This window comes from Anolis sagrei, chromosome 3 (genome assembly GCF_037176765.1).
Source record: "Anolis sagrei isolate rAnoSag1 chromosome 3, rAnoSag1.mat, whole genome shotgun sequence".
Taxonomy (NCBI): Eukaryota; Metazoa; Chordata; class Lepidosauria; order Squamata; family Dactyloidae; genus Anolis; species Anolis sagrei.
This window is the reverse complement of record NC_090023.1, coordinates 39,225,994-39,253,477: the sequence shown is the minus strand read 5'-3', so window position 1 is coordinate 39,253,477 and position 27,484 is coordinate 39,225,994. Positions and strand designations below refer to the sequence as shown.

General features: G+C 39.9%; 1 protein-coding gene across 2 annotated transcripts in view; it reads right to left on the bottom strand.

The window, feature by feature from the left end:
• Positions 1-15,434: 15,434 nt before the first annotated feature.
• LSAMP (limbic system associated membrane protein) overlaps positions 15,435-27,484 on the bottom strand; it is a 597,557-nt gene continuing 585,507 nt past the window's right edge. For both annotated transcript variants that reach the window (XM_060770789.2, XM_060770791.2), the window contains one exon: positions 15,435-26,048. In XM_060770789.2, coding sequence (XP_060626772.1) covers positions 25,951-26,048 — 98 coding nt within the window. In that variant the 3' untranslated portion in view covers positions 15,435-25,950. The remainder of the gene's footprint in view (positions 26,049-27,484) is intronic.

Here is a 27,484-nt window from a genome sequence, read left to right as displayed (position 1 = left end):
CTCTTTAAGCCGCTCCTCATAGAACTTGTTCCTCAGACCCTTGATCATTTTAGCTACTCTCCTCTGTACACATTCCAGCTTGTCATTATCTCTCTTCAGTTGCGGTGCCCAGAACTGGACACAGTATTCCAGGTGTGATCTAGCCAAGGCAGAATAGAGGGGTAGCATGACTACCCTGGATCTAGACACTATATTATTGATGCAGGCCAAAATCCCATTGGCTTTTTTAGCTACAGCATCAGATTGTTGGCTCATGTTTAACTTGTTGTCCACAAGGACTCCAAGATCTTTTTCACGCATAATTTTCTCGAGTCAGGCGTCCCCCGTTCTGTATCTTTACATTTCTTTTTTTTTTTTGCCTAAGTGGAATATCTTGCATTTGTCACTGTTGAACTTTGTTTTGTTAGTTTTGGCCCATCTCTCTAATCTGTCAAGATCATTTTGAATCCTGCTCCTGTCCTCTGGAGTATTGGATATCCCTCCCAATTTGGTGTCATCTGCAAACTTGATGATCATGCCTTCTAACTCTTCATCTAAGTCATTAATAAAGATGTTGAACAGGACCGGGCCCAGGACGGAACCCTGCGGCACTCCGCTCATCACTTCTTTCCAGGATGAAGAGGAAGCATTGGTAAGCACCCTCTGGGTTCGTCCATTTAACCAATTACAGATCGATCTAAGCGTAGTTTTGCCTAGCCCACACTGGACTAGTTTGTTTGCCAGAAGGTCATGGGGGACTTTGACGAAGGCCTTACTGAAATCCAGGTATGCTACATCCATGACATTCCCTGCATCTACCCAGCTTGTAACTCTATTGAAAAAAGACATTGGATTTGTCTGGCATGACTTGTTTTTGAGAAATCATTGTTGACTATCAGCGATTACCACATTTGTTTCTAAGTGTTTGTAGACCACTTCCTTAGTGATCTTTTCCAGAATCTTCCCTGGTATCGCCATGAGGCTGACCGGATGGTAATTGTTTGGGTCATCCTTTTTTCCCTTCTTGAAGATAGGGACCACATTTGCCCTCGTCCAATCTGCTGGGACTTCTCCCGTTCTCCAAGAACTCTCAAAGATGATTGCCAATTGTTCTGAGATGACTTCCGCTAGTTCCTCCACTACTCTGTAGTTGATCAAGCTCTGGGGACTTGAATTCATTTAGAGCGCACCCAAGTCCCTTCAGGGAGGGGGGCAGGATATAAATAAGGATAATAATAATAATAATAATAATAATAATAATAATAATAATGAGGAGGAGGAGGAGGAGGAGAAGAAGAAGAAGAAGAAGAAGAAGAAGAAGAAGAAGAAGAAGAAGAAGAAGAAGAAGAAGAAGAAGTGGTAGTAGTTGTGGTGCTTTATGGAACACTATAGAAGGAAGAATCTAATTTTCAGTTAGACATTAGCAAGTTAATGAATTGTTACAGCACAACAATAAATAGTTGGCTAGCCTGTATACCATTCTGGGAGAAAAGTAGGATATTAGATGAATAAATGCATGCAGGCATGAATGAGGTCCTTGTAGACAAGTTCATGCAAAATTAAAACTCAATAAATATAGTGAAATTTTCTTATGTGTACACAAATTGCCACCTTAAACAACTTAAAGGCTTCATGTATGTATGTGCTTTCAACTTATGGCAAATCTAAGAATACTCAGAAGTGTTCTTCCCAGTTCCTTCCTCTGAAACACAGTCTACAGAGCCTAGTATTCACTGACGTTCTCCCATCCAAGTACTAATCAGGACTGACCATTCTTAGCTTCCAAGATCAGATGGAAGCTGATGCCCTTAAATATTTAGGGCTCATTAAGCAACCTATAATTAAATTCCTATTAAAAATGGCCTCTCGGCTGTTTCCCTACTACACAATATTGAATATACTCTTGTTGAATAGTTCATTCCTTCCATCCTCTCCTTCCATCCATCTTTCATTTAGGGCTTATGATAGTATTAAAGGTTCTATGATTTGCCTCTGTAAAAAAAAATATTTATGGAAGCATTGCAGTTCTTGTCAAAGCCCAGCTTTCCAGAGGATTATATAAATTTCTTAAACACCATACCTCATGAAAGGACTTTCAGACTGACAGCACAGATAAAGAAAGTGTAATGGAAATTCTAAGCTAGGATCACTGTTTTGAATGGTGTCTGAGGACTTCCTTGATATTAGTTTCTTTCCTGGTCTCACAATTCTGTATCTGTTAAGTTCCTTCACCATTTTTGTGCTTTTCTGAAAGGCATCTTGGATTTTTAAAAACAATCCTACAGTACTGCAAAGTTGTCCATGGGTCACATTTGCCAGTGAACTCATTAATGCATTCATTTGTAGAAGATTCACCCTGTCACAACTCTTGCAAATAATTTACCTAATTGCAATGTAGCCATAACAAAAGCAATAAAGTACATCAAAACACAAATAAAAGAAATAAAGAGCATTTGATAAAACCAGCTATCTCAATAAGCCCACATTATCAACAACAGCAACAATAATGAAACCCTTTTCCTACTTAGCACATAAATATTTACATTTAAATGAGCAACCACAGCAGACACCACAACAAATAATCATTGGCTCTCAATGCATGTATAGAATAGAAATATTTTCCCTCCTTTTTATTTAAAACTTCTGTGAACAGGGAATCCCATAATTAGGGTATCTCTAAGACCAAATTAGCATTTAGAGTCCAAAAATTGATATATTTTTTGTTCCCCAGGGAGGTCAAAAGGAAGCAGACAGCCTCTAAAAAGTAGAGGTCAGAGGCGAGCTTTCTGCCGAGTGTTTCCAGGACAGAGCTCAGAAAACATATTTGTTTGGATGACAGCTCTCGGGATTCCTATATCTGCTGACTGTCCCACTAGGAGATTCTGGGAGCTGTAGCTCCAAAAGGCTTTAGAGGTTTTTCACATGTGCTCAAAAACGTTACAAAGAAAGCCTTATAGCATTCAAACCTGGTAGTTGGAGAAACATGTATCTGAGAGGAAATGATGGTTCCACATCTGAGGAGGGCCTTCACAAAGTACCCTCTGATGGCCTCTCTCCAAAGTGGGATCTCAGAAAGGTTTGTTCATACCCAGAACTCCTTGAATAGAGTTCAGGATGGGCAAAAATGCTTGGCATGCTTACTAGAACACAGAGCATGTGAGGGGGAGCCTGGAGGCTATTTATGACCATCCCATGCTTCATTGCAATTCCAAATTTGTACCTACCCTCCCATCCTCTGTCCAATATTTGTTTAACTGGCTGCCTTGAAGAACTGGGTAGGAATAATTTTAGGTCAAATAAATTGCCTTTACTTAATCCAAGCCTTTTTGACTGACTCATTATTTCATAGCTGGCGATTAATTGGCAGCAGTGGCAAGTGCCAGCAGTGCTCTGGACAACTCTGGGTGGTTGAGGATTGCCATTTTATTTTGAAATGTTCCATTTTGATATTATGTTGGAGAGTAAGTTAAATTGGCAGATGGATTCAGCTTCTTTGAGAACTGAACTAGGAGAGAACTGGAGGAAAAAGATCTCCAGGAAAGTGCTATAAGGGAGCCCTGCTAAGGTCTTTGCACACCTGGCAGTTGCCCTTCAGGGTGCCTGTTAATGGCACTGGCCCTGCATAGGCTTAGCACTCGTTCCAGCCTTATCTTTTAAAAATAAGTATTTTACATTCCCAGGAAGAAAAATGAAACAAATGTGAATGAACCCTATATTAGGATGTAAAAATGTATTAGTATGCAACTCCAGTGTTTATATCAGTCTTTCTCTCTGTGTGTATGCTTATATGAAGCCTTGCCTACAAAGTCAGAGGGCTCGCTGATCCATCTATATAGTCATTAAGTAGCAGCGGCATGGGTGGTTTGCCATCTTCGCCTCTGTGGTCCTTGTTGGGAGAGAGGCCATTAATAAGGCTTTCGAGCCTGTCACTTTGCACTGCATTCTTTAAAAGCTATGCCCCTCTGGACCTATTAGAGGGAGGAACTCTGTCTGCTGAAACACGAGCCTGCAAGTAGTGCTGCCTACTTCCTTGTCTTAAAACTACTGCTGCTGTTCTTATTCACTGACTCTATCAAAAAATAAAGTGGTTGGAAAGGTGGGCAAGGGCAGCTGGAGTGCTGCATGTTGGAGAATGTTGTTCCAAATTGTGGATGTTGATGACATTTTTTTGTAGAAAAGATCTTTGGCATACATTTTACAGATGAAAACTGAGACATGTGTGGCTAAGCAATGTCAAGTGTGCTCATGGTGACAAATGTTATAAATAAGAAACAGATGAGTTGGAAAAGGCTGCAGTAGTTTGCTTTGCTTTAGCCTACTGGGAAGAATGAAATTATGTTCTAGAGACTAGGGGCCCTTCCACACAGTCCTATAACCAAGAATATCAAGGCAGAATCCCACAATATCTGGTTTGAACTGGGTTATCTGAATCCACACTGCCATAAATTCCATTTCAAACCAGATAATGTGGAGTTTTATTTAGCTGTGTGGAAAGGGCCTAGGAAATAGAGCAAGAGATTCCATTTAAACATTAGGAAGAACTTCCTGATGGTAAGAGTTGTTCAACAGTGGAATATGTGGTGGAGTCATCAGTAATATGTTTGCAGTTTTGGTGTCATAAATACCACCATGAAATTAGCAAGAATGGTAAGAAATAACACACTTCCCAAGTTATATTTGGGAGATAAGGTCTAGATGTAGTTATGGCTGGTTTTAAGAGAGATAAAGAGATAGAAGGAGGAGGAGGAGAAGGAGGAGGAGGAGAAGAAGAAAAAGAAGAGGAGGAGGAAGAGGAGGAGGAAAGATTTTGTACACACTGACAAGTTTTGCCCCAGTAGTAGGATGCACTGGAAGAACCTCATAGTATTAGAGCAGTTTGCACTTCTTCAGAATTCAGGAAAGTTGCACTTTTGAATAATTTCCTACATCCACTCCTTACAAGTGAGATACATCTGGCTCAACATATTATTTGAGGTCTTAATTTCTGTTGTTATAGGTCTTTTAAAAACACGCACAGTGAGCATTCAGCAACCCCCATTGGTACCCTGACATGGTATTAACCATTAGTGATGTTTGATTGCCATCTGGCAGGTTGCCTGAGTAGCTGAGGTTCCAATTAAACACCTGGAAAGTGTCTTCCCATATGTGTGTGTGTGTGGGGGGGGGGGGGGGATTCATTTTTTTTCATTCTAATTCTAACTTATAGAATTTTGTACATTCAGACCCAGACATAAACTTAGTTTTTCTGTACAATTCACAATGAATCTCTCCATTTTAAAAAAATGCTGCAGAAATATATATGGGAATGCCAGTGGGAAATGCTACTATTAATGAATACAACATTACAATGCTTTGCATTAGAAGAATTGTTCATATAAAAAGTTTGTATAAGGTGGGCCAAAAGTCACAAAGGTATCTGATGTCTTAATAACATTGTTTTTTTGGGGGGAGGGGGGGGTTGAAACGGTTTTGCATGTGATGTAATATAATTTTATTTCCCATAAATACTGTATTTGGTGCTATGATACTGTTGATGGAAAAAAAGGTTATTAAATAGTAAAACTCCTTTGTGACTTGTGGTCTAGCCTGTATAAGCCAGTGTGGCATCTTAAGTGGATTTGTGCTTTTGTAAGTGCACACAAAAATAAGCATACATCTTTGCACAAACATGTTGAAAAGCTCTGAGTTCAGAAAGATGGAATGGTGAGTTTGGAAAAATATGAAACTGACTGTAAGGAAGACTTGTTGATCCTTATTGTTCTCCAGAAACAAAGGCAGAGAAGAATACTAACAGTAATAGAATTATTGGGTTCCTGTGAGTTTTCCGGGCTGTATGGCCATGTTCCAGTACTGCTGTGTGGCCATGTTCTGGAACATGGCCACACAGCCCAGAAAACTCACAGCAACCCAGTGATTCCGGTGATGAAAGCCTTCGACAATAAATAGAAGTATTCACAAAAACCATCTAGACACCCTGGACCTTGGACAATAATGCTGCCTTTTCAAGGACTTTCGGTGGTAGGCCTTTCAAAAAATTACCTCCAGGAGGAACCACAACACAGGAGTGGAAAGTAATGTACAAAACAATAACTATCCTTCTGTCAATGCTGTTCTTTTTAAAGGAGTGGACATGTAATGTTCAAGGGGAGACTACCATAAAATTGGTTGGAGGTATATCAAATACTTAAGGAGACAATTTTTCCTTGGGCAAAGGTAAGCGAAACTATGGATTTACATGGGTACTAGAAAATTCACCAGCTTATTATTTTAACTATGACCTATCAAGGCAGTTAAATAGTACAGTATTATAGTGTAATACATTAGCAAAGTAGATGAGCTGAAGTTTATTTTTGTACAGTTGAAGCTTACTGGTTCTTTTTCTTGCATATTTGACATTTACACTATAGCTTCATTAATGTCAATGGAATGTTGCCATTCTCAACACTGTCTCATTTACACTATCTTTATTATGCATTTTTGACATTTAATATCTGGGAGAAATGAGGAAATAAGTTAATTGGTAGAATGGCATTCTTGAAAAATTAAGAATATGTGGCAGAATATCTATTCATATTCTTTGGAAATGTGATGAGACTGACTTTCAGCCCTGAAGCAGTAATTAGACAATTACCATGGCCAATCAGGCTGGAAAGAAAAGGAAAGTCCTCCCACTTTGTGCACTAATTCCTTTTTTCTGCAAAGGGCTAGGTTTTTCTGTGCAAACTGCTACAAAGACGGAGAAATACCGAAACAAAGTACTTTCAGTATAACATGCCACAATGGAAATCGGAGAATGCTCCTGTATCTTTCATAGCTATGCACAAGAAAATATTCCAGCATGTTTTGATCTGAGCAGGCTACTAAGAAACAAGCAATAATCAAAGTTCCCTTTTCTATACAACCATTAACTCTGGCAACCTTGGGGGGGGGGGGATTTTTTGATGGAGCACAAGAGCAAGAGGCTTGTCGCTTCCACTTTACCAAAAGGAGACATATGCACATGTCAACTGCACTTATGTGTCCACATGCCACAAACAGGATGCTGACCATAGTATTATGTAATTTATGCAAACAAGAGACTGCTATAAATGTTATTTAGAAACCTAAATAGGTGGGAATGGTTTCCTCTTACATAGACTGTGATCAATGTATCATCTGACTGAGTACATTTAATGAGAGCTTGCCTTTCCATGGCTTGCCTCTTTGACTAGATTTGACCTTTAAGTATCTTGAATAAGGTTGCAATATGCAGTCGCAAATGTCAATACAGTTTGATCATCTCTTATGTTGAATTTAGGAGTCCCAAATACTCCAAAAGTCAAAATGCTCACATAGCTGGCTGATATAGTGACACCTTTGCTTCCTGATGGTTCAGTGAACATAAACTTTGTTTCATACAGAAGATTTTTGGAAATATTGTGTATAAGGTGCATAAGATACACAAATGAATGTCATGCTTAGACTTCCCATTGCCATGATATCTCATTATATGTGTGTGTGTGTGTGTGTGTAAATACAGGTGTTCCAATATCTCACCCAAAATTAAAAAATCAAGACACTCCTGGTCCCAACCATTTTGGATAAGGATACTTGACCTCTGGCTCAAGTTGCACTCAGTGCATCTGAAGAATTAGCTGTAAATAAACACTAATCCTATCAGAAAACATTTTGTGAGGAAAATGTTTTTCTAGCTGCTGTTTTGAACTATTTCATCTCTCATTGCTATTTGGCTTCATGTAACAACTCCCATTTGTCGTTATTTATGGTGACTTACCTGATTTTAGTTACTACTTTATCAAAATAGATGTATTTTGCTATAACTATACCTCCAGATGTAGGTTATAACTATACCTCCAGATGTACTCCCACAAGCCTATTTTTCAAGCAGTTTGGCCCTCCAAATATGGACATTTCCATTATTCTGGAAAACAGAGGGTTGACTGAGGACATATCCAGTTCTTTACCTGTAGCTGAACTTGCTGCAACTGGCCTTTCGTACTGCTTTCAGCTAAAGAAATCTTTAGCTTTCAGTTAAAGAAATCAGTACTGGACACATTCCGATGCTTCCTACTTGCTTTGCAGCAACACAGAGGACCCATCTAAACTGACCATTGAATGTAGTTTCAAAAGGGAAGGAAGTGGCTGTACAGAAGATTACAGTGGGTGATTCCACAGACCACAGAGGATTGATGTGCATTAAGGTCTTTCTGTGATGCACCTAGAATCATAGAATCATAGAATCAAAGAGTTGGAAGAGACCTCATGGGCCATCCAGTCCAACCCCCTGCCAAGAAGCAGGAATATTGCATTCAAATCACCCCTGACAGATGGCCATCCAGCCTCTGTTTAAAAGCCTTTGTTGGAGTTTGTTATTTAGCCACCACAGTTTGAAACTAATGTCAAACTACATTAAATGGTCAGTGTAGATGGGGCTAGAGACAAATTTATTGTGCTCCACTATTTGAAACATATGTTTTGAAGTGACTTTCAACCTCATCACATTGCCAAAAATCCCTGTCATAGGACACTTCCTTGATGCAGCCGGCATGGAGCCCGCCGGATCTCATCCCACAGCATACATCTACTTCTGGCGGGGCTCTGTGCCAGCTGCATTGAGGAAGCATGGTGGGACGGGGGACTAAACATGGGAGATTACCTGTGTTCAGGTTAGGAGTGATGGGGACAACATGCACACATGCCAGAAAGGTCCTGGTGATGCATGGCACCAGGTAAAAGATTCATCCCACTGTTCCATGATTTGCCCCGCTGCCCTACCCTGCTCCTTGCTGTCCCCCACCTCAAGGAACTCAATATGATGAGGTCCTTTGAGTGATCGTATCATTGGAAGAAAATTCCAACCTGCATCATAAGAGTGAATTGTCAAGATATGTCTTATACCATTGTAAATCACAAACCGGATGCCATCTATAGTGTCATATCATTGTTAATACAATGAGTTTAAGTTGCAAAAGCTAATATAATTCAAGAGAAGGGCAGTATCTTAGTCATAGATCATACTTTGTATGTGTACTTTCTCAGCTTCAGTCATCTGCAACTCCAAGAAGAAGTGGGGAAATCTGTTGTCTGAAACACTGAAGAACTGCTGCCCATCTATGCAGACAGTACTGAGTTGGATGGGCCAGTGTTCCAAGCATGAAGAAGCTTGTGTTGCCTGACTGCATTAATGCAAAAAAGTCTTCCTGTGATTATAACAGTTATTTTTAAAATAGGTATTTCTAGGTATTTCTAGGACCCTAAATTATGTCCAAAAGTTCAAGGAAATAGATTTGCCAAGTTCTGGTGTGTGACTTTAGTATTCCCTTCTTGGTTAGAGAGCTCACATCCTGATATTGGAGAAACCCTGTCATGATTTTCATAAAGTGAATAAAGTGACTTTATACTCATGAACAGATTCATATCCTGAAAAGTCCCTCAATTAATCTATTTTTCCCTCATGAAGAGAGACTTGTGAGTGATGGTGAAAGAAATTACCACTCGGTTTTTACAAGTTGCTTTCAGTTTTGACTTGGTCTCTGCCTGTGTGCTTGGTCTACAGATGCAGTTTTCTTCCTTTTCTAAAACCCACAGAAGGGTTTTAAAAAGCTATATTGTCAGCCAGTGAGCTGCAAGTATTAATCTTGCTTCCCCTACACATAACCGCCCTGGGAGGAGAATGTTTATAGAAGTGTTTCCTCTTGAATGTACACCATATTCATAAAATTCACTATTGACATGCCCAGAATCATCCTAATTACCAGGTATTCAACACCGCCCACATGTTCCTCCAACGCAGTTCTGCATAATGTGTCAGGGAATGAGTCTGCAGGTTTTCAGTTTGTTGCCACTGAGCACAGATAATCAAGCATTTACAGCCTCTGTTTTTTTTTTTAACAGGCATAGATGTGTAAACCGGAGGTGGATTTACAACAGAAAAGTGAGGGAAGGAGGGCTGTGTCACGAACTGTGTCCTCAAATGCTTTATCCAAACAGATCTCGGGAAATTAGCAATGCACAAATTCCTCTCCAATCATATCATAATTGGGTCACCAATTGTGAAAGGTACTATGTTTAAATTAGCTACACTTTTTATATGGTTCTAGAATCAACTCTCAGTGCTTTGCACAGTTGTTTTGTGATTCTCAGAAGCTAGTATGGTATAATGGTTTGTGTACTGAACTATAATTGCATCTGCACTGTGGAATCAATGCAGTGTAATTAATTTGACACCATTTTAACTGTGAAGGTTCAATACTATGGAATCCTGGAGTTCTCCAGCACTCCAATTACCCCATAGCATGGAGCCATGACAGTCAAAGTAGTGTCAAATTGCATTAATTATTTGGTGTAGATCCACTCTATGTGTCTGGGGGACAGGGTTTAATTTTTACTCAGGATAATGTCCAAGGTCTCCCATCCATGAACTGAACAAAGCTATACTTGCTTAGGTTCAATAATGTTTCTTTCTTTAGCTCTGTGGACATATTTATGAAAGATGAAATTTAGAGAACAGGGAAAATATGCTGCGTTCTCTCCTTTCACACTTACATTATCTAGAGACATTGTGAGAATCACAATGTTATTGTTGTTTTTGTTACATGGCTCCAAGTCTAATCCAATTTGTCATGATGTTATAATGCAACAAAACATCCATCCCTTCCAACCTGACCTTATTGTGTAGTCTAGGTCTGTTTAGTGAATGGGTGGGAAACTGCCTGAGAACCACCATGAAAAGCAAGTACACACATAACAAAAGAAAATGAAATGTCTGTTCATACATATGGTTCACAAGGCCTTTGATTGGTGTTTTGCAGGGAAGGAAAACCATTCTCTCCTTCAAACAGATTGGTGCTGGGTAGCAAAATTCTATATTCATTTTGTTAGTTTATTTATTTATTGCACTTATATACCGCTTTTCTCACCCCTGGGGGGACTCCAAGCAGTTCACAATGTAGTAATGGCAACATTCAATGCCTCACATATTTAAAAATAAATCACATATCTAAAATACATCTAACTATATATTAAAACCAATTAAACTATAAAGCATCACACATGGACATAGTCATAAAACAATTGACCTAGCACCAATCCCGAGGTTGACATTTAACCACTTCAACATTGCTCTCACTTCCTGAATGCTTGCTTGAATACCTAAGTTTTTAGTTGATTTCTAAATGCCAAGAGGGGGCAATCTAATCTTGCTGAGGAGGGAATTCCACAGATGAGGGGCCACCACTGAGAAGGCCCTGTCTCTCATTCCCACCAATTGCACCTGTGAGGGCAACGGGACCAAGAGCAGGATCTTCCCAGCCGATTTTAATGCTCTAACTGGCTCATCAAAGGAGATGCATTTGGATAGGTAAGCTGAACTGGAGCCATTTAGGGATTTATAGGTGAAAGCCAGCACATTAAATTGTGCTTGGTAGCAGACTGGCAGCCAGTGGTGCAGACGCAACCGGGGGTGGGGGTGGGGGGGTTGTATGGTCCCTGTATGCCGCTCCAGTTAAGACACTTGTCTGCTGCCTGTTGGACTATTTGGAGCTTCTGAACAGTCTTCAAAGGTAACCCCACATAGAGTGCATTGCAGTAATCTATTCAAGATGTATCGAGTGTGTGGACCACTGTGGCTACGTCTGACTTCCCAAGGTACAGGGAAGCTGGTGCCCAAGTTTTAACTGTGCGAATCTCCTCTGGCCACCTCCAAAACCTGAGGTTCCAGGTTCTGCAATGAGCCCAGGATCAGTCCCAAGCTGCAAACCTGTGTCTTATTGGGGAGTGTAACCCCATACAGCATAGGGTGTAACCCTATGCCCTTTCAGTTTTGTGACTGACCAGGAGTACGTCTTTCATTACTACATTGGTTTGGAAGGAAAGCTAGACAACATGAGAAATTGAGATGTGCTTCAGATTTTGCTAAGAACTTTAGAAAAATCACAAATATATCCATAGTTTTGATGGAAACAAACTAGAATTTAAAACATTGGACTACAGGAGAAAGGTTAGTCAATCCTGAGGTAGAGAAAATTGAGATAATGAAGACAAACAATGCTTGAAAATGTAAATTTGCCACCAGAACCCTCTTAAAATGTGGACACTAAGCAATTCAGTTTAGCATGGGATCATCTGGGATTGTAAATGCTCCATCTTCCTCCAGATTCTAATCTAATCAAAGCTTCGCAGTATTGCCTAATTGCCAGAAGCTGTCTCCTATAATCTTTCCTAGGCTGCTCAGACAGTGAGGGCAATGTGTGTATGTGTGTGTGTGCAAGCAAGCAAGCAAACAAGACAGCAAGCTGATTTTTTGTGCTCACTTGCTCTTTCTGTCCATTCTAGGGTTGTGCAGGCGCACACAGTAGCAACAGTTTGGCAACATAAACCTTTCACAGCCTTGCAATTTTACTCATTTCATCTGAAAGCAACTTGGTCCCATCAGGCACCTATTTGAATTTTGTGTGTATTGTTTGCCAATTATGAAGCTCTTCAGTATTTGTTGTTTTCCAGAGCAACTATTGTATATTCTGGAAATTTCTGTGTTCAACAAAATCCCCTTTTTAAAAAGTTCTCTGTGAATATAGTCATTGAGTTCAATATGCCTAAAATGCACTCTTGGCCAAGATCCCTGATATGTACGTACTCAGATCATGAGAGAGGCCACATCTCATAACAATATCATTAACTTGAAGTTAATCTCCAGCATTTTCTTTTTCTAATGCTCTTCTCTCTCCCTGTTACCCTCAGTGCCTCTTGAAAATCATTTCCATTTGTCTGTCTTGTATTAATCTCCCTTCAAATGCCTCATCCCAGTGATCATTAGGGTCATAAAGTGCCTGCCCTCCCTCATATCCTTCCCTCCGGCAGTCTTCTTAGCATGTCTTGCTTTGTTAACTCTATCACTCTACTGCAATCTAAGAATGTGACTTTGACCCAGTGGTCTGTGCTTGAGTGATCCAAAGCACCAGGAAAGTGAGGCTGGGAGTAAATGCAGATCTCCCAGGACTTGACCTATGCTTAATGGCAATTTCAAATATTAGCATTCCATTCATTTTCAGCTGTTCATATGTTCAGGGGTAATGATCAGGTCTGGTTTTGAGAACTGCAGGTTTCCCTCGGATGGGTGCCTGTTCCTCTAGACTTCACACTTATCCATGTTATGCTGGAATCCAGATTCAAGTCTCAGGATACACTTGTGGAATTGCAGTTTGATACCACTTTAAGTGCCATGCCCTGAATGCTATGGAGTCATGGGAGTTGTTATTTGGCGAAGCACCAGTTCTCTTTGACATAGAAGGATAAAGTTACAACTCCTATAATTTCATAGCATTGAGCTATGGCAGTTACTACCTCAACAGATGGCTGGTGGCAGAAAGAGGCGGCGGTCTGCTTCGCCACAAAGCGTGGGAAAATCAGCATCCCATGCCTTGCATCACCTGCCTGGTCAGAAGGACAGTCACATGGGGGGGGGGGGGATGTGTGGAGCATGTATGCTACGTGCAGCTTCTTTCCATAGATTGGGCAACACGGGAAGCCTCCCACGTTGCCAGGGCAGTGGCAGCAGCACACTGGTTCCACCCTTCTGGACCTACAGAGTCAGTATGGCATCATTTGATGGTAGCCAGCTGGCTCTGTGGGTGAATCTAGCCCCATATGATGAGGTCGAAAGTGGTATCAAATTGCATCAATTCTTTAATGTAGATGTATCCTCATCTTTCTTTGAGTACAGTTTCAGGGATGGTTTTAACATTAAGAAAAAAAGTGAAGCAGTTGTATTAGATGTTGGCAGCAGAAGCTGAAGGCAGAAACGAACTTAAAGTTGGAGGACAGAACTGTGTGAGCCAGTTGGCTTGCTTACATCCTCTAAACTAGTCTGGGAGAATGGTATCCCATTATTTATTTATTTATTTATTTAATTCATTTTGAATATTTGTATCCTGCTCTTCTCAACCCCCTGAGGGGGGGGGGGGACTCAGGGCAGCTTTCAATCAGCAGCAATTCGATGCCTCAATATATACATAATAAAACAAACAGTCAATAATTATAAATAGTTAAAACATTAAAATAATACAATTAAAATCTACTAAGAATTACCACTCTGGTTGCCATTATAAGCTGAAAACTGTGGTTGGATGCTCCATCAAACTTATCCATAATCCATTTCCAAGCCATTATCAACATTGTTATTGTCATTGTCCACTTAATTAGCTGAAGGCCTGGTCCCACATTCACGTTTTTAACTTTTTTTCTAAAGGTGAGGAGGGAAGATGATCTAATTTCCCCAGGGAGTGAGTTTCACAGGCGGGGGGGGGGGGGGGGGTAACTGAGAAGGCCCCTCCCTTGTCCCCACCAAGCGTGTTTGAGACAGAGGCAGGGCTGAGATCAGGTCCTCCTCAGAAGATCTTAAACTCTGAGTTGGGATGTAGAAGGAAATATGTTCGGTCAGGTACACTGGACAGGTACGCCATTAGCAGTGCTGCTGCTGAAGGATTCCACCATTAATCTGACTGGCTTTTTTACATTGATGTCAAAAAATATTCTGGGTATTGTAGTACATACAAACAGTTTCTTCAAGCTCTGGAATGTTCTGGCTAACTTCTCCCCTTATTGGAAGAAAACTGAATTCACTGAAATGCCAATAGGCATCTGTACCTGGAAGGGAAGGCACTACTTATTTTGCTTCAGCCCCCCCCCCCCCCCCCCCAATGAGAGCTGTGTGCTTCCATGTAGCAGTAGAGACCTTGGCAATAGATCTGGATTGTAAATCAAGATTGATAGGGCATTAGTAAAAAATCACCTAGGTAACCTAAGTGAGTGCAAATCTGCGGCCAGATGAACTGCATCCCAGAATACAGAAGGGGCTTGCAGATGTAATATCTGAACCACTTGCCATTCTTTTTGAGAAATCTTGAACAGGTAAGGTGCCAGAAAGATGCCAAAAGACAAACATTTTCCCTCTAGTCAAAAAAAGGCAAAAAAAATTCCAGAAAACTTCAGACCTGGACCAGCATGACACTAATGGGAAAATTGAATGGATGATACAGATGGGGAAAGGTTGTGGGATGGCTGGCCATCCCTGAAGATGAATCCTGTTGGGAGATAATGGAGTAAGATGTTTTTCCCACTCTTCCTGCCACTTTCCCCTGCTTCCCTCCTGCCCATCTAATGAAGTCCTTAGTCTCCAGGGCAGCAGAAAACAAACCTGCTCCCTTGTCTTGTATGCCATTCTTTCAAATATTAAAACATGATATTTAGCAGTTCCAGTTGCAAACAATTAAAGGAGCATGGATCGGACCTTGGAAAAACATTTAATTGGCACCTCGACCCCAGAATCCCCTTCCAGGATGGCCTGTAACTTTAACAGCTGATAGATTCTGCATTTTTTAATTCTAAGCATTGATATTAATGATTCTCAGTTTCTCTCCCTCTCTACCCAAGCCAAAGGAAATAGACAGGACAAGAAATGAAGACTTAGCTCCTCCTTTTCACGTTTATTTCATTTTTGTTTTTTTGTGGGTTTTTTTAGACCACAGAAGAGCAGAGCATTCATAGATGTAAATAAACAGAGACACAGAAACAGAAGTTAAATACATTGAGAAAAGAAAAAAAAGAAAAGAAAAAAGCTTTTGTCATTTTTTTCTTTTACACACACACACTGCGCTTTTAAAATGTTCTTCCACAGAGCTAGTTTTTGAAAAATCGACAGAAAAAAATAAAAATAAAAATAGAATGGCCGCGTTCTCATTTCGTTAAAGAGAAGTTCAGATCATGTCTACGGTGCTGGGGAAAAATATATATAAAGATATAGATATATATATATATTTATATGTATATAACACTGTTAATGAGGAGAATTCTAACTGCCCAGCAGTGCAGCAAGACGAGACTGGATATCCTCCCAAAGGCCTGGAGGAATAAAATTGACTGCCGCTGGTGAAATAGAAAGGGTCAAGAGTTGCTGGAGATGAGTTTGCCATCCTCTCCCTGTTCTTGTCAACATAACCCTTTCCTTGTTAACAGGAGCTCACCGCAAGCCACAAAGCTTATGACTTTTATTATATAGTTTTAAAAGCACATTGAGTAAGTCTGTTGGGTTTCATGTGTCATGGGGGAAGCTGGAGAAGATGAGTGTGGCAAAGGAGTGGGGTGCTGACATTTGGGAAACAGCAGAAGATACTGAGTGGCGGCATTTCAGTGTGCCTGTATGTAAGTGCTTGTCTTCCTGTGACCAGGACTGGGAGCAAATGACATTTTGGAGAAAGTAAATATTCCCATTTGAAACAGCTTTTCAATAAAAGCTTATAGTTAAATGGTTGTGCTCCTTGCATATAGTTACATTTCATGTAGGGTTGGATCCAGACTAAATCTGTTTCACTTAAGTCCTGTTGAAACATTTTGGTTGAATTAATCATAATTTAAGTCCCACCGATTTCAATTTCAACAGCTATGTGTAACTGGTTTAATCTGGCTCCAACCACTCAAATCTATTGAGATATCAGAAATTACGGAAGCAACCAAGACAGAGAATGTGTTTATATAGGAAGCCATTGGTTATCACACAAGTCAATTTCACAAAAGACATTTGACAAAATGACTGTTTGCATTTCCTTCATCTCTTTGATGATGTTCTCATACTGAATTGTATTTCTAAGTCATTTGATTACATTATTAATTATACCCCCCCCCCCCAAGAGTTGTTCCCAGTGTACTTCATGACAGCAATGTACACAACATGGTAAGATGGCAATAGTTCTGTGCATTTAGTAATATCTCTACATTTAAAGGAATTATCATTTTTGAATTCAACTTTACCATTTGTTGTACCATCCTAAACATGGGGACAGGGGTTAATCAGAATAAACATAGATTCTTCAGCATCACTTATGAAGTTTCTCTCTGTGAATTCCTGAAGGACTTCATTTTAGGAAAGTGGTGGTATTACATTATTTAAAGTAACTACTGGGTTCCATATGGTCACACTTTCTTTGCCTGCATGAGAAACTGGTTTAGTTGACAATTTTGCCTAGGATTGGCTGATGCCATTTCGAATCTAATACCTTCCTGCTCTATCACCTCCTACTATTACATTTTCAAGACTGGAGGTAGAGTGGTAGATGCCTTTCACTAGTTCTGGTTTATTTGCTAAGATGAACACCCACAGCAGTAACGAAGCATTAAAAGATTAGCACACATTCCATTATGATGACTGTGTATCCTTGGTAAGTGTAGGTTCTTATAGAGACTACAGCCCTCCTAGTATCAATATATCTGCCTTGCAGGAAGGTGAAGTGTGTCTTGATGAAGCCTGCAAACAGAAGGCATCTTACACATCTCTATAAAAAACTACAGCACTGTACATCCATATCCTCTTCCTCTTACCTATTGATCCGCTTATAAATGTGCACGCAAGGATTACAGTCTTGCATAGTTTTTTTAATTGCTGCACAACAGATCAATTCTTTATCACCCAGGAACAAAATGCATTCCAACAAGAAAATCCATTCACTATTCTGGAAAGTTGTGGGAAAGAATCCATATTTGGCGTGAATCTGAATCAGTAGAAATATTTCTTCTCAAATGAGAGTGAAAGCATCTGTCTGTCACAGCCTGCCTGGAGCTTCACAGGATTTATGCTGAAATGATATATAGTTATTTGCTGTAATGTTATGATAACACCAATAGTTGCTCATTCAAGACAGAGATGATGAAGGACACTGTTCACAATAGTATAGGAGGAGTAATTTCATCTCCATTCAGTTGGATTCTTTCATGAAAAAGTGGAAAGAAATTACAGTACATGTTGTATGGAGGTCTCCTTTGGTGTGGTTGAAAGAAAAGGTAGCTTGGGCTATCTCTGTCCTCTTTATTACATGTCCACCATCCCTTGGAAAAAAACTGGTGTAGCTTCAGAATGTTATAGGCAGGCTTTTGAAGTGACTTAGAAGGATGATGACGGTGATATCTGTTTAGCTAACTATTGGCATACTGTGTTAACTCCATTGATTTTTTTGACCAAAATCCCAATGCTTTTACTGGATTCAAGACTGTATCTCTGTCTTTTGAAGAGGCTATCACTGAATAGACCAAATAATACGCAATTTCGTTTGGGGGATCAATGTCTAATTTCCGATCTAAGAACCTCAAGGCTGTAAGGTAGAAAATAATCAAGCTGTCAAGGTACACAGTGACTCACACACTTGTCTTCTTGGTAATTTGCAGGCATTTGTAGCTATCCCATTTGCCAAAGAGCAAGTCACATACAAGGCAAAGCACTCTGATCATGCTTAGAGTTCATGTGTTCCAAGAAGGTGCTTCCATGCTTCCTGGGTAGTATGAAAGAGGCGTGCCTCCCCATCCCCTCAAGCTCCAGTCATTTGGGAAAAAAGTTAGCGACCTGACAAGAAGTCATCTTTGTATCTAAGTTTTTCTTCTGCTGCATGGACGTTAGTGGACATTGCATGTCACTCCCATATATTTACAAACTTTTAGAAGAAATACAATCTTTTTTTTGTATTTTTGTTTTTATAACACTAAATGTTAAACTTCCATCAATCAAACACAATTACACCTACAGTCTGGAGAAACTGGTGTCCCCTTCTGATTCACCACTCTGGCATGGCGATAGGCTGTAGCATTTTAGGGTCCTGGGTGGGAAAGGGAAGCAGGAAAACAGGGAGAGCATGAGGGGAAAGAGTGGAAACAGAATATGAACACCTTCACATGAATGCACCATCGTAGTTACTCTTTTACCTCCCAGGAAGACCGACTGGCCTCAGTGGCAAGCATAAACAAAATGTTCAGGGACCAATGAGAACTGAGGGTGTGTTACAGCACCTCTCAGGAAGCACAAAGACAACATCTGACTCTCTGGATGCTGACAGCAAATTAAAGAATTATTATTCCTTCAAACCAAATGCCACCCACAAGTCTCTTATTAAATAGAGATTGCAAAAACTTTACAAAATTGTGACTCGCATGCATTTTTTTCTTTAAAGTGCCTAAGTATACCTCCCCATGATATAGAGGAGAAGCTTGGGCATCAAATAGATAAAGGTATTGATCAAGGTCCTATAAAGAGTCAGTGGCAGAGTATCAAGGGAACTTTGGTTCACACTCATCTCCTCCAACCATGACATTTTGTCCTGTTTCCTCGTTCAGCCCATCTCATCCTGTCTAAGGAAAACCCTGTTGGTTTTTTATTTTTATTTTTTTGTTATTTTACAAGTATACTTTAAAAAACATAAGATTTTAGTCATTTTTTTCTAAAAAAAATTGTTGCCATTAGCACAGTGTTTTTCAGCAACCCTACAATAACAAAGCAGTGCATTCAGCCAACATTTGTGAATGACCCTACCACAACAAAGCAAAGAGCAGATATGACATGGACAAGGAGCAGTGTTAGTGATGGGAAATGTAATATGCAGGGGAGGGGAATAGAATTTAGCTCGGTTCCCAAAGTATCAGAAGAGCTATTGGATTGTGTGGCCACATCCTAGTTAAGGAATAGAGGATATCAACACTCAGAAGCATTACCAAAGTAAAGCTTGGCTCCATTCTGGAAGCCAGTATATGGCCTGTGGGACTCAAGCCACTTCTAGATAGCAGTTTGCTCGGCCTTGGTTTTCATTTACCACATCAAGTAATTTCCGCATTCGATGGCTACTTCCAGATGATATCTAACATATATGGATGTAGTTGCTTTTGTAGTGTACTCATTGTCTAGCCAGAAATTGAAATACTAGATTCACCGCAACACATTCTTCTCAGTTCCTAACCTCTTTTTTATTTTTTTCATAGAAGAAACTTCTATTCATTACTGTTTTCCTCTCAATCACTTCCAGATATTCCAATATGTTCCTTAATATTATTGCGGAGGGAATGTTCATTTGAGAAACTTATTTCCCAGCACCCTCTATTTCACATTTGAATGGGATTGTTGAATATACCCCAAGGAAGATTTGGGAGCTTGATGGAGGCTCGAGTCAATTTATCTGTCCTAAGGTTGATCCCAAGGCTAACATTTTTCAAAAAATAAATACCAGTTATGTGTATTTACAATCCACTGCTATACATTTACCAGTAGTAAATTCCATTGGCCTCAGGTGGGCTTGCTCTCCTCAATGAGTATAGGGTCAGAGCCATAAACCTGAGGAAAAATTGGTGATAACGTTATTTGCACAAACCAATTTGGTTTGGGAAAATTGCCAGGAGGTGAATTTTCCCTTCAGTTTTAGATGGCCATAATGTCTACGTGAAAGAGCAATTGAAAACATGCTAATAGCAAAACTAAAACTTTCTTTAGAAGTCCATTTTGCTAGGACAAAGCGGTGGGGGGAGGGGGGGGAGAACCAGTGATATTTTGAATTATGTCCAAGGAATGTGAAAACAGAACTTGCAACCACTGATTAGGGTCCAAGCCTCAATGGCAAACGCATGCGTACACACACACACACACACACACCCTTATAGAACTCTCACTGACTGTCTGATTTAACATTTCCCCAATTCAAATCCATTGCTATTGTCAACATTGAAGGAACTGTAATATAATTGTATTGTAAGGCGTTAATTGTATCTGATGGGGATGTAAAGAGGGAGCATTGCAGGACTGCTCAACATTCCCTCACTGCTTTTTCTTTAAAAAATCTTAATCACAATTGCATTTCCTTCTGTAGGGTTCCATATCTGTGTCTGCCTGCATGAACATCCACATGTCTGGGAGGATACCATTTCACCCATTTAGTTAAATACAAATTGGTAAGCAAAGCAAAGAAAACCCCAACACCTGTCACTTGCTGCTGTATACTAAATGTTTGGATTATATGTTTCAATATAATAGCATTCTATCAGAAGTCATGACCAGTGAACAAATCTGGAGAATTTACAATTTAAGCCAGGTTACCAGTATTAAAAAACTCTAAAATCAAGATGGTAGATAAAGAGCAACACTCAAGCAACTGGGGAATTCCAGACATGAAACAATCAGGACCAACTAACACTTCCCAACAAAGGATTCCCTGAGGCAGAAAGCAGTCAGTCTTTGAAGCTGCAAGGCCAGGTAATGCTAATCAAAGTTGCCAATTGTAACATTCACACTTGCCTCAAATAGACAAGAGTTCTTCTCCTACCCTGGACATTCCACAGATATATAAACCTCACTTGCCTAGTTTCCAACAGACCTCACAACCTCTGAGGATGACTGCCATAGATGTGGGTGAAACGCCAGGAGAGAATGCTTCTGGAACATGGCCATACAGCCTGGAAAACTCACAGCAACCAAAGCTCTTTGTCTGTCAAATCCTACCAATCCTGTTTCACATTGTTTGCTTCCTATGTAATAAAGTATTCTCTGTGATTTCCCATTTTGGCCACATCAGCAGTGGTCTCCCTGAATGGCTGGACATTTTACAGAAACTGGAAATGTTCCTTAATATCTGATGCTGTTCCATGATAAAGAATGCTCTATCAAGGCCACCGGGTTGTGTTCTTACTGTTTCAGATAATTACTAAGTTGTTGAACTAAGAGTCTGTAGTAGGCTCTTCCAGATTGTTCTAAAGTGTGAGTTCTTCTGATAGGGCTCTTTGGGTTTTGCCAATTTTTGCCACCTCTAATTCTACTTGTTCTATTCTTTGTCAAAGGCAGGGCTGCTGAGAGTGATTTCTGAAACATGTCCTTCAAGTGTTGTTTTTATTTTTATTTTTAAGTGGGGCATATTTGCTGATGTGGTCCTTTCGTTTTCTCCTCTTTGAATTTTTAAATTTAGAGTTATAGAATTAGAATGCATCACTGTGGCAGCATAGATGGATAACAATTTTTTTAACGGGAAGGAGACATATTGTTCCAAAGTGTCTTTCAATATAAAAATAACCCACTTGATAGTGGGAATAAAATAATGCAGCTGGTGCTGGGACCATAGAATGTCTGTTGGATTTTTTCCAACCCAACAACTCCAGAAGTAGCACAACAAATACTGTAACTTCCCAACACCTTTGATGCAGGCTCTTTATATTTTGAGCAGCAGTTTCTGTTCTTTCAAAATGCCTACATGCACATGTTTGAATGTGGTAGTGATGGTGGGAGAATATATTGTAAATTTGAGATGAATATTATTTCCTCTCCTGACTGTTCTTGTTCTCTCTCTCTCTCTCTCTCTCTCTCTCTCTCTCTCTCACACACACACACACACACACACACACATCTCCCTTCATTTCTCTGTTCCACTTCCTGCCTTTATGGTTATGATCTGTCCAGGAGTAACTTGTCAGCCTTGGAAGGATGGTATTGAGAACCCTGGCTGCCTGCTTAATTGACTGCCAGAATCTGCCCCAAATTGCAGACCTCAGCAACAATAAATCGCTAAAGCAGCAGGGAGAGATGCAACCGGGCACTTGATCAAGGTGAGAGCTGTCTTGCTGGGCTGGCACGGAGCCACAGGGAGCCGTTTGTAAGGGGTTGGGAATCATTAGACCAAAAGGAAGGCTCTGATGCACATAAACATACACCCAGACATTCACACACCCAAATGCATTTGTATTTCCAGGCCTTTTTCCTAAAATGCAGAACTACATTATAGATTAACACCAGCCAGTTGCCACATTTAATAGGAATTACAAGGCTTTGGGGTGGAGAGATTTTTTCAGTGGGATAAAAGTCATTGATGAATTTTCAAGCAATTTCTCTTTTGCTCTTTCTGAACCCCTTTCTCTTCATCATAAGGATAAGGAACCAACAGTTCCTCTAAAAGAAAACTAGCAATCCCAACAATCTAGGTCTTGTTTTTAGAACCTATGCAATTCATGGCTAGGTAGGTATGCAACTGGATTGCTCTTGTGTATCTGGCATTGATGGGTAGGAGTTTGAGAAACTGAAAGTAAAGGAAACTTTGACAGTGACATGAGATGAGAATGTATTTGAAAAAAAAGTTTTCTTTTCTCACGCCAACATTAAAACAGGACTGCATGCAATTTCTAAAAATATAGCCAGGGCACATTTTTTATAAATATAGCCAGGGCACATTTTTATAAAGCTAATTAATTCAGCTTGTCCCTGTTTGGGATGCCCAACAGAGCAAGTGGGAGTCAAATAAATTTGTTTATAGTTTAACATGTCAATGTGAGTCCATCGTGAAGAGGGGGAACCCAGAGTTACCAAAACATCAAGGTTTAGGTCACATAGGTGGATAGACCCCTCTTAGTGACCTGGCTTGAAATGTGGAATCTTAACCCAATCTCCATCTGTAGGTGTCCAATCAATCTCTGGCACTTGGATTGCTTACGTGAGAAGAATGCCATGAGCCAGAAGGAAAGTCATTAAAATGCAGACTCAAAATATAACTGGAAAATTTCTTTCTTTCTTTCTTTCTTTCTTTCTTTCTTTCTTTCTTTCTTTCTTTCTTTTGCAAATGGTCCTCTGCTCAGCCTTTCAGAGATGGTTAAGTTTCAAACTAGAAAACTGAGTGATTTACAGGGTATAAAACTGAAGCAATGTCTTAGAAGAATTTTGTTATTATCTTGGAAGAATTGTGTTTTAGTCAGAAGTTGGGGAAATTACATTTGGATCTGAAGTTTTTATCTATCCCTGGCATTGCTGGCTGGAGAATGTGTAGGATATCACCTTAAAATGTAAATTTCTCAAAATTTGATTTTACTATAGCCATGAGAAAATTTGCCTTATTTTCATAAGAAGTCCATGAATTACCAATTGATTAGTATAGTCTGCCATCTTGTGATTTTGGAGGGATTTTCACCTTTTCCTCAGTAGTGGAATTACTTCTTTCTGGAAAATTGGTTAGGTTGAGGAAACAGAAGGGTCTCTAGTCACAGAATCAGTAGCATTAGAGTAACTTCAGTACTTTAAAAAATAATGGAGAAATCCCCATCACATTCTCTTTGCACATCTTAGTGCATCCTTTTGGTGCTATCATGCTTTCTGCAATGGACATTCTTCTAAACAAAATTTATGGGCCTGTGAAACTGTCAGTGATGCTTCTGCCCTTCCCATTTGAGTTCAGACATAGAAAAGATGGCCACAACTGCATACCCTCCGAAAATCACAAACCACACACCTATGCATTTAACAGATGAATCCAGGATATACATAGCCAAGCAACATCAGAGTGTAATCAAGATGTCAAAGGTTATTAGTGAGAAAGAACACACAAGGTAGACTGCAGTAGTTTGCCTTTACATGAGCTTACAGGGAAGGGTAAGCGTTTGCCTCTCCTCTCCACAACTGAGCCAACTGAGTGCAAACTACTATTGCATATTTAACTCAGTGGGCAACAACTGAAGTAAGTCAGGATGAGGAGGGAAGGTGGCATGAAATAGAAAGTGGAGCAGATGAAACAGTGAAATGAAGGTGATTAATCAGGACTGTCCCTGCCAAACTGGGAGGATTTGAAAGTATCCAAATGCAGGTAAAACATTACTAAATAGTTTCATTATCATGACCAATATTAAGAAATAGAGCCGCAACAGATTTCTGTACATTGAAGACCAGTGTTGTGTAATACTGGCACAACTATTCTACACTCTACAACCTTCAGGAACTATTTACTTTACATGGCCATATTTTCCATCTTCTCCTTGTTCAGAAACATTCAGGTTACTCCCTAATCTTCTGGATCTTTCACTGATTTTATTTAATATTTATGTTCCTCACTTTAATTCTGGGGCAATAATTATTCCTTACATATAACTGCTTCACCTTGGCTAAATCACTCCTGCAAATTTCGCAAATCAACAGTAGTACAGTGAGCTCTTCTGCTACAATATATTTACCAAGCATTTTTTTAAGACTTAAGGTACAATTATTCTAATCTGTTTAAATCACACTCATTCCAGATCCCTATGCTTACAGAGTTTCCTATAATTTAGCAGCCTCCTTGAGGTTCAACAATTTGTTACCCTGGCTACAGATACTCCAGCTTGGATGAGGACAAACTGAAGAGTATTTGAGTCAACACATATATACTTCATTTGAACACTACCCAAATGAGCTAACCTAGTGATGGGAGGCAAGAAAAGGCTAAGGGAAATGCATTGTTCATTTATCACCCTGAATTCACATCCAAGCCAACGTTCAACCTCATGTACAATGCAAGTTATTATCTACAGGTTTGATGAGCTTATGTACACAGGGACAGTTCCCTTTGCATGCTTTTGAAAGAAAGAGAGAGCGAGAGAGAAGGAGAGAGCCACACAGACATACACACATGTGCACACACACTGACACACATGTAAAAGAGAGAGAGATTGAGAGAGAGAAAGGGAGAGAGGTGAGCTAGGCTGGCAAGAACAAGAGGATAGGTGAGTAAAACTGGTATGTTTTAGCATAATCAAAGCATCATGGGCTAAGAGTGCACAGGAATATAGGGGGCAGCCTAAGAGGATAGGCAGCAAGGTGGGGGCTGCATGGAATATCCTAATGGGACACCAGTATGCTAGAGAAATCTGCATCATTGTTTGCCAGATATTTGAAGAAAAGCTAAGTATCAGTTTAAGAAATGAACAAGCCAATTGAGAGGTTGTGGCTATCAATTCCAAAACAAAGGCCATCTCTTTCCATGAGGGAGGGAAGGTAGGAGGGAGGGAGGCTGGAGGAAGAAAGGGAGAAAATGATATGAGGGATCGGAGAGATTAAACATCAATTTCACTGTTGATATTTCTTTTTTCCCCAGCATCTCAGCATCCTTGGCAGGATCCAGCCTCAACAGAGTGATCCGTCCCATCTCTCATACTCCTGGATGGTCAGTGACTTGACAGTTAGTTATAATAAATGTTGCTGATTCTTCTTCATTGAAAAATTCCCCCTCCGTTGCGGTACACACAAAAGTTGTGAAAGAAGCTGTCCTTTCCCTCCCCCTCTTTCTCTTGCTCTGTCTCCTGTATGACATTTTTGTTTGTTTTGCTTTGTGTGTTGTTCTTGTTGTTGTTGCTGGGTTTTTAATTTTTTCCCCTTGTTTTAAAATTCGGATGTTATTAACATTTGCTGAGTAGGCAGAGCAGGGATGCTGCCAACAGCCACAGTGGAACGGCCAGACACATTGATCCTTTGCCTGCTATCCCTGTACCAGGTCCTAGAAGATGAGAGAGAAACAGGAGACAAAAACAAAACAAAGCATATAATTAGATATACAATCCAGAATGCACAATGAAAACCGTAGTCATTACTCTATGAAGTCCCCACATATTGTTGTCTCCTGCTAAGATAAAGTGATGACTGCAATTATTATTGGGTGGCAACCCTTTTTCCTGTCAAGTGCCTCATATCCTTTTTTCAATTTTTCAAAGGTGCATGTCATTGGTTGGTTTTGCCCCACACTGCAAAAGGGTAGTGTTTCAGAGTAAAAATTAGCAGAGACGCTGTTTTTCTCTTTTTTTCTGCCATTCTCTTTTATATTCTCTCTTCACTCCACTTCTTTTTGACTATTGGCAGATGGAAAGTCAAAATAGGTCTACCTGGAGTCCATTAACACTACAGAAGTATAGCACTATGATTCCATTTTTAACTGCTATGGGATCTTGAGATTTATAGTCCGGGGAGATGCTAGAGCAGTGCTTCTCAACCTGTGGGTCCCCAGGTGTTATGGCCTACAACTCCCAGAAATCCCAGCTAGTTTACCACCTGTTAGGATTTCTGGGAGTTGAAGGCCAAAACATCTGGGGACCCACAGGTTGAAAACCACTGTGCTAGAGCATACTGGCTAGGAATTTGAAATCCTGACGATCCAAGGATTTCATACGATGGAATGATGGTAGTTAAAATGGAACAATAGTATTATAACTCTGTAGTATAAATAGCCCCCTTATCACAGAAAGCCTTCAAAAGTAGGCTGAGGGCCAGATGAAATTACTTTAAGTGTTTAATCTAAGGAATGAAGGTCATCCACCTCTAGATCATAGACTCATCTTAACAAAGAGTGTTCTTGTGAAAAGATAGGTATTATTTCACTTACCTGTCATTTAAACAACAACAACCACCCTATAAAAACACATGTAGAATATAATCATTACACAAAGCTGTCCCACCTGCTTAAGTTTCTAGGACAACAACAAGGCAAATGTGTGGAACAATTGTTTTTACCCTCATGGCAAAGTGATAGAGAAAGCTAAGCCATGAGGGAACTCTACATGGATAACGGGAGCAGAGATCTGTTTCAACAGTGGGGCTAGCCGTTCCATGCAGAAGAAACAGTTGATGGGAATTGAAAGTGGTAAAATAGATTGCATCACTTCAGACTGCAGAAGGGGAATATCATTTTTGGATAAGTCTTTTGTGTAAGAAAAAGTTCCTGCCAGTAAACACATTCTAGCTTAGTATGTAAGTGCTGCAATATTACTCATTGCCTCGGGCAGTCTTTCCATTATTTTCTATCCCTCTCGCTTTCATAATAAACATTGTAGAAAGTGACTGTCCTTGTTCTTATTAACAGTGCAATTCATTCTACTACTCAAGACACTGTCATTCACAGGAAAAGCTTTGGTTGGCTGTTCTTGTCATTTCTTTTCAGAC